The sequence below is a fragment of the Channa argus genome, chromosome 7 (assembly GCF_033026475.1).
Source record: "Channa argus isolate prfri chromosome 7, Channa argus male v1.0, whole genome shotgun sequence".
In the NCBI taxonomy this organism is placed as follows: Eukaryota; Metazoa; Chordata; class Actinopteri; order Anabantiformes; family Channidae; genus Channa; species Channa argus.
In genome coordinates this window covers 4,801,695-4,810,363 of record NC_090203.1, presented here as the reverse complement: position 1 = coordinate 4,810,363, position 8,669 = coordinate 4,801,695, and the positions used below count along the sequence as shown (strand labels likewise).

Here is an 8,669-nt window from a genome sequence, read left to right as displayed (position 1 = left end):
GATATTTACAGTTATTACAAATGACACGTGTAGAGTGACTGCAGCTGAATGGGTCAGTAAAGTGGAGTTGATTTCTCTTAGCAGTAGTCAAACAATTCACATAGTTTCATCTTTCGTTTCCAGACGAGAAAAAAAAAAAAAAAAAAAAAAAAAAAGCCCTCTGGTGTCAAAAGAGTCTGGTCAAGTTAATGCCAAGAAAAATCTGTGGTACAATACAAACAGTTTAATTGTGTAATTAACAATCAATAACCACTTCTAGTTAGAACATTTCTGCTGAAGGGAACTGAGAAACACTTATAAAACAGTCAGTCGTAACAAAATAACTGGTGTTCTCATTGAAATAAAAAAGAAACACTTCTATACAGAATATTTATACAGGAATAGCTTTTTGAATTGGATTGTTAACCAAAGGAAGACACATCGCAGACATCGATTTTCACACAGATTGCATATGTTTTTCTTTCTAAGGTGTTCTATAGGTTAGTCATTTTACCTAAGCTTATTTGCATGATAGTAAAAATTGCATACAACATTAATCGTGAAGCTTGTAGCATGAGTTGCTTGACATACAGCACTTTTTATAGGCAACCTTTAAAGCACATTTCTCCATTTAAAACGTTTAAGACACTTTTTGTTTTTACTGCCCATCAAAATTACACTTATAAATAGAAAAAAGATTGGTGGAATCTTTAAAAAGCGCTACGGAACATAAACTTTTCCAAAAAAAGTAATTACATCGGAAACACTGCATGAACTGCAAATAAATAATGTCAGACAACATAAACATGGCGTAATTCACATTTCTAACTGTGTGGCAATTCGGGAAGTTACAGTGACAAAGGTTTTGCAAAATAATCTAAAATAATCGGCAGTGCCGTATAGTACAAGGCATTTGTTGGCATAGTTTCTTTAAGACTGTATCTTTTACAGTTACAATATATGTCATATATATATATATGTATATATATATATATATATATATTTATATTTCCTCCCTAACAAATCATATGTAAAGACTGAGCTATTCTCGGAAATGCACCTGGGCTGGGTGATTGCGTTCCAGAGTTTAGAGTGATCCATAATCACATTATGCGCTTTTTTAAAAGAATAACTAATCTGCCAGCAGGCTCCAGACTTCATACCTCATGATTAAGGCCTTGTCAACCACTTGGTCCTCGATTTCATTTGCGAATGTTTTTTTTTTTTTTTTTTTTTTTTTTTGTAATTTTGTTTTTTTTTTAAATCCAGTTAAACATCACATACGTAAACACCTATCAAAGTCCTAGCAAAATCCAGGGGGACTTTTTTTTTTTTCCTTTCTTTTTAAAGATAATCAGTAGCTCAAAAAGATAAAGTAAGTCAGTGTAAAACAACAGACATAGAGTGCAGTCAGCAAATATCCACGGCAACATATTTAGAATAATTTTTTGTGCAGATTATTTAAATGATGCATCAGTCTTTACAGTGAATAATACAAGTTTTACAAAATCCAAAAAGTAGTACTCGAGTCTGAAATGGGCTTTCCAGTGTGTTAACACTCACTTCACAGAGCCTGTCAGTCTGCAACCGAGAGATTGTTTTTATATATATATCTATATACATATAGATATGTATATAGATATATGTATATATAAAAACACTCCACATACAGTCCAAGCGCTGTACTGATTAAAAACACTATTTGTCTTTATTTGAAGTGCGGTGGTTCTGTGTTCTGTGTTACATTTAGGTCAGTCATCAGTCTGTGTGCACATGAAAACTCTCAGCGCACGTTCCGACGCGGGGAATCCTAGTCCTTGGCCTCGTGCTCTGTCTCTGACTGGGTCTCTACGCCTCGGCCCAGCTGCTCTTCGATCTTGATGGAGAAGATGGTATTGTTGGTCTGCGTGCTCTCGTCCAGCTCCTTCAGCAGCTCTCCGCTCTCCCTGAAGTCCGTCAGCTCCTCCTCGAAGGCCGGGCTGCTGCTGCTGCTGCTGCTGCTGGTGTTGGTGGTGGCCATGGTGCTGTTGTTGTTGTTACTGGGGTCCTTGGGCGCCTTGGCTGGGTGATTGATGTAGAAGCGCTGGTTCTGGAAGAACTTGATGATGGTGAGCTTGGGCAGGTCCAGCTGGGCCGACAGGGTGTGGATGGCCTCCTCATCGGGGTACAGGCCCACGTCCTGGATGAAGCTCTGCAGTATGCCCAGGGCCTCCAAGGAGATCTTTCCCCCGCCGGTGCGAGACTTGATGCTCCCACCGCGGCTGCCATCGTCCTCTGTCTCGGCTGGAGAGGCGGTGGAGGGCTGACGAGGCGGCAATCGGGGACCAGTAGTAGGCTGCTGTTGCTGCAAGGGCTGCTGGGACAGAAGGGGCTGTGAGGGGTGCTGGAGGGACAGGGAGGGCTGGTGCTGCTGCGACTGGGGCGGCTGAGCCTGCAATGGGAAAAAAAAAAAAAAAAAGGGGAGAGAAAGGAGATGAGGATGTTATCAGTGAGCACTTACCGGCACCTTAATAAGGCCTTTCATTAAAATCAATTGAGTTGTGAGGAAAAATGGGTCCACTGTGTAAAGAAAAGGCACTTGGTTGAAGGAATTTTCCATGTAATATCTCATTGAATGTAATCAGTTCTGCAGATATGATTTTTTTTTTTTCCCTCTTTTGGCAGTGGAAGATTGTGTCTCTCATTGTGGGGGTAGAAGCAACAGCAACACACAAGCAGACACACACACGCACACACACACACACACACACACACACACACACACACACACACACACACACACACACGTACTCAAATGACACAATCGGAGCGGCACACAGTGGGAATTCGCAGGGAAACTGGCCTCTCTATTATAGCCTCTGCTGCTTATCAGGCTCTATTGCCCAGCAGTGATAAACAAACTCCCTGTGCACAATTCACATTGCGATGGTCTGGCTGATTTGCCGCAGTGTGAGAATGCTATCGATGGCTTTCACTCCGCAGTCAGTATCCCGTTAGTGTAAACACATGACACATTACTCGTAAAATGTCTCATTGTGTGGTTGGAGAGGTGGTGAGTGGGCAACTCGTGGTACCTATTGACCCTGCAAAATGGCTGCTCTTTTATTTTCATTTCTGAGTCAGACACTGTAGAATAGGTGTTTCATAATGAAGTTTGCAAAACAGCACTTTGCAGAGACTCTGTGTGCCAGCTGCATGAACGCACCCGGAGATGTGATTTTACAGTAGCGATATACTGAGCCATGATAGTTCTTGTTGAGCAAATGTGAGCTAATTTGGCTAATGCATCGTGTTAGTGAAGGACCCGCACAAAATATTTAAACATCACTCGCTCATGGACGGGGTAAAATCGCAGCATTAAATCGGAAATAATCTGGTTTTTATAAATCTACAATCTACATTTCTGTTTGCTTGCACAAAATTCCCTCATTCCATATCTGCTGCTGAAATTGATTTGTAAAAGAAATTCTATTATCTTATTTATATCCCGTAAATGGCAGCCTTTGTGAAACCCTGGCCATGTCTCCAAGTAACCAAATAACGAATCAACCACTCAGCTGTGGCTCAGACTTTTAATAGAAGTATTATTGTACTTCATTAAGATATTTCAACTGTTAACAAAGCCTGTGTGTTATTTATTTATCTGCCAGATGTCTCTTATAAAGCAGCTCTGGTAAATAAGTTCACGCTAATGATATCTTGGAGAACGGCTTCCACTGTAAAACAGGAACTTTTAAGTGTTGTTGTGTTTCTAATTAACAGGAGTTCATAAAAACTCTTAAGTGTTGTTTATTACAAATTCCTGCAAAATTAGTTAGGATTAAATAGAAATAGGGGAAACTGTGTTTTTTTACTTATGTGTTTTTGACGCTACTTTAGATAAAGTGGGAAAATATGCGCAAATACAGTAAGCAGACTTTTTCTCAGGAGAGTGTGTCTGTAACCATTCGGCCACTTGTCCCCTCGAAAAATATGTATTAATATTTATTTTAAAATGTGTAGTTTTCCTCAACATTTGACCAAAATAATTCCATTTATTAAACAAGCAACATTTGTTTTTGTACTGCTTCTGCATATGTGATTTTGTGTTTCACTTTTTTTTTTTTACTGTGTTGCAAACACACATGTATGTTATGTGTGTGATGTGGTGTCACGGTCACCTGTAGCTGGTCAGTGGAAATGTGCATCAAGTGTGACGGCCTCTCGCTGTGGTGCTGCTGCCCGGCGCTGCTCTCCTGCTCGTAGATGGCATCGCGTTCGACCTGCGAGAGACTCAGGAAGCGCCGGATCATGGAGAGGTTCTCCCACAGCGTCCGGTTCTCCGGAGTCGGATCCTCCTTCCAACGCAGCAGCTCACACAGCCAGCCCTGAAGGAAGGATTAGAGAGGGAGAGACAACAGAGAAAAGGAAGGAGCGGGTCAGTGTGTCAGTGTGTGGCCTTTGGACTCATGTGTACGCAGTTCAAGAGAATTTGGACTGTTGCCTCCTAACAGTCTTAAATCTAACTTTCGGGCAGAGATCATGGGATGTGGTTGATTACAGAGCCTTCTGCTTTTGGTTTTACAATCAATTGTACATTGTGCTTTTGATGTTAAGACAACATAAATAAGAAAACCAATATGAGCATTATAAGAGATTTAAATAATGAAACCTAATAAAACGTATTGTAAAAAAAACCCAAAAACGTTCTAATACTAAATCATTGGCAAATAAAACTACAAACAAAAAAAAACTCTGCTGCACCTGCAGTTAGTCGTGTTTTTCTGCCGCAGCTGAAGATGAAGATGTGAATTAGCCAAGGTCAAGAAACACAGCAGGAAGCCACAATTTATTGTGACAAGAAACACACACGCTTGCATATTGAGCAGCACCCTTGAGAGGAGGCAAGTAACTCCCATGTGTGAAACACTCCAGCAGAGGGCCATGAAAGACAGAGCAGAGGAAGCGTGCGAGACAATCCCAATCAAAAACGCCTTATTTAAAAACACAAAAAGGTCCAGTCCGACCTTGACGAGAGACAGAGTCAACGTGAGATGGACACATGACCGACAGTGGAAGTAAAAATACACAAATGACTTCTTATGCGCTTGTAGTTTTACATACTATTGGTTATATAGTAAAAGCTGCAGTACAACTGTAAAATAAACCTTGTTTAGATTAAGAAGCACTTTTAATCATTTCTAATGAGCTGCACACTAGTGGAATATGGCTCACTGTATGTTACATCTACCTGAAAATTGTGTGGGACTTTTCTGTTTGCCACACATTTGTAGAAAGTAAATGTATTTGCACAGAGCTGCAACGATCAGTGCAATAATTCTCACCATTAATTGTTCATTCATGAACAAAATGTAAATGCTCAAATCATTTGTTGGGTAAATATTTAAAAAGCTTGATTTTTCACAATTTTTCTGGCATTTTAAAGACAAACCAGTGAAAATGATTTGCAGGGTTAGAATGAAATTTAAATTGGTTAGTTCTCTCTCTCTCTCTCTCTAGCTCTAAGCCATGTGAATATTTCAATTAGCATCAGGACATCTTCTGATGTCTGATGTCCTGATGATGTCCTGTTACAGTCGAATTTAGGATGAGAGGCCCAGAGTTAGGTGCTATGAAGGAAATACAAAGAATAAAACCTTTTCGCACTTAATTCCAGCGTGTGTTTGATCAGTAAGCTGACTGGCGAGACATTAGGACTCCACAGGATTGAGTGACGCGGTCGTCCAAGCTCAGGTGTGACGACTCAAGCCTAAGCAGGCCAGTGTGTGTGTGTGTGTGTGTGTGTGTGTGTGTGTGTGTGTGTGTGTGTGAGAGAGAGAGAGTAAGAGTGAAAGGATGTAACACACTGAAGAGCTGTGTGGGAGAGCGTGAGAGTGAAGCTACTAGAGAGCTGTAAAGGGATAAGAGTGGATGAAGAAGGACGGATGGCCGGGGGAGCGAAACCAGCGAGGAGGAAACACGGCGTCAAAGAGAAGCAGCGAGGTGTGAGTGCGTGTGTTACAGAGGGCTACTCGCTTTGCCGGGTAGTCTGTCCTGGCAGAGTGACAGAGTGGCGCTGTAATCTCCCGGCCAGTGCGCGGCAGCACCTTTCATTTCCACAGGATTACACCGCGGTGTTGGTCCACACACACACACACACACGCACACACACATGCACTCACAGAGAGGGCAGAGCCACGGCGCCACACTGCATGCAAGAGATAACTCAGCAGTTTGGTCGTCCCCTGTTCCAACTCCTCCCATAAGCCACATCAAACCCGGGAGGGGTTTTTGGAGGAAGCCGAGAGGGGGAGAAAGAGAGAGAGACATAAAAAAGGAGTGAGAGAGAGAAAGAGAGAGAGAGAGAGAGGTGGGAGAGGGGAGAGTGGGTAGAGGGGGGCCATAAAGCCTGCATGCCCACCTTGTTCCTTTGCCACGTTTATTGTTGCGTTTTTAATTTGCATGCAGAGGGATTTGGATGGCGCTCCAGTTGGGCTGTCTGTGGTTTCAGCTGATTCGGTAGTGTGAGAGAACACACACGCACACACACACACATGTGCACACAGAAAAACACAAACAGACACACACACACACACACACACACACACACACACACACCACCATACACCATCTTGTCAAAGCCAGAGAAACAGTACCCCGGCCCAACGATGGAGTAATCCAACTCAAACACTCCCCAAACCAGCAGGATTAAACCCAAAGTAGCAGAGCCAATCAAACAAAGGCACGACGTGAACTCCATCTCAATGCCAGGAAGTCCATTTGATGAAATAAAGTACAGAGAGTTTATTAGTTCACAAGTGTGAATGTTCATTTGTGTGTGTGTGTGTGTTTTGTTTTTTTTTTTACTTAGCTGCCCGTGTTTGATCGTTTCTACCGTTTCTGGGCTGACATTTCACTTTCCTACAACGAGGAAACACCACGCCACACAAACGAGCATTTGCTAAACGTTCTTTATGTGATCTACGTCAAACAGCAGTTAGTCCCAGCCAGCGCCGTGGACAGTGGACAGTCAGCGTTTTTCCACGGCAGTTTCAAGAGCTTTGTTTGTGTTTGTCTAATTGCATTGCTTCCACAGGCCAGGCAGAGGCAGCGGGCGGAGAGGGAGAACACAGACCAACATGGCGAGAGTCGGAAAGAGAGAGGGAGAAGTTTCCCTCAGCTGTTGTCAGTAAACTTTCAAAAAGGAAAAAAAAAACAAAAAAAACTGGGTGTAGTAAAACGTATGCTGCTTCAAAAATGCACATTACCACGGGATTGATTTAATAGCAAACTTCTATTTCCATATTCTTATGAATTACTAAACCAACAAGGTTTTATACTCGGCATTCCTGCTGTGATATTACCCATACTGTTGCAAATCTGTTTTCCCCTCTTTATTGTTTAATGTAATTTGTTGAGCCTCTCCACCGCAGCTGACAAGCACCAACTGCTCTTGATTGGATCATGGAACTTGCTGCCCCTGCCGCTAAAGTGTTCCGCCACAGTCCAGAAAACAAAAATCTAGGGCTCTTCAATGCAGTGTACTCCGTGTTTTGTTGAACATCATTAAGGGCTCTCTATAAATAAATAGAACAGGTAGTTCAGAACAGGCCTAGTTACCAGCCAACACAGTGTACAGTATACACTCACTGTTGTTTCACAACAGCTCGTGTGCAGTCAAGAAATTTTCTCATGTCACGGTTTAAGCATCATGGCAACAAAATATTGCAGGGACAGGAACCAGACTAGTGATATTTGCAGGAAAGTCTCTGACTAGGTGGATAATTATCACTTTGAGCAAACCTACACTCCTATTAGAACAAGTAGAAACAGTTATAACAGATTTTTTTTTCTTATAAAGACAGCAATTAGACTGTATGGTTAAGTCTCACACCTCTTATCAACCCTCCCTGCACAAAACCACAGGCAGCCACTTCCAGCAAGCAGAGTCAGACAAGCTGCGTTTAAGCAAACTGCCCAGCATGAAATGAGAGTCTGGGTTTGAAGTCAGTGGTGAATAATGGACTTCCACCGGTCAGGAGGCCCCGTCTCCTAACACACGGCTCTATAACAATTTCTTGTCATGTTTCTGATGTCATGAAAGAACTGCGCCCCCCAAAGTAGTGAAAATCACTAAGTCCATTTGTTAAAATATTCCTGGATTTTTTTTTTTTTTCTTACTTTGGTTAGTGTGGTGCTTCAGAAACAAGTGACCATTAACATAAAGTAAAATAGGTTGGCAAACATATTTAAGATTAAACACACACAGATAAAAATATATATATCAACATTTGCTGCCTCCAAATTCTTAAAATGAGTTGTTAAGAGTTAAAATTCTCTGATATTTTCTTGACAAAACAATAAAATGTAATTTGATAAACTGCATATCTGGCAGCCACTTGTGTTCAAAGTGACGTGAGGGGAGCACATTCAAATTTTTGAGATGCAAACCTCCCATAAAAAGCGGCTAAACAATGCATTATGAATCTACAGAGCCGATTCATTTATAAGAGATTTGATTTTAATTAATAAGACTAGTTCTAATTTGAAATTAACTATTAACTGTCTTTCACAGTGAAATAATAAAACCAAAGTACTGAGGCGATTTCATTTCATTCATTCATTAATTCAAGTGCATATCATAATTGTAGTGAATTACATTAGCGAGGACCTACACATTGAAATTACACATTTGAAGACATTTCGACCAG

At 41.4% G+C, this 8,669-nt stretch overlaps 1 protein-coding gene across 9 annotated transcripts in view; it reads right to left on the bottom strand.

Annotated features, from left to right (window-relative positions):
• Positions 1–208: 208 nt before the first annotated feature.
• The window catches only part of satb1b (SATB homeobox 1b), a 57,805-nt gene continuing 49,344 nt past the window's right edge, over positions 209–8,669 (bottom strand). For all 9 annotated transcript variants that reach the window (XM_067510763.1, XM_067510766.1, XM_067510758.1 and 6 more), the window contains 2 exons: positions 4,140–4,346; positions 209–2,410 (listed from right to left, as the gene is read on the bottom strand). In XM_067510763.1, coding sequence (XP_067366864.1) covers positions 1,790–2,410; positions 4,140–4,346 — 828 coding nt within the window. In that variant the 3' untranslated portion in view covers positions 209–1,789. The remainder of the gene's footprint in view (positions 2,411–4,139; positions 4,347–8,669) is intronic.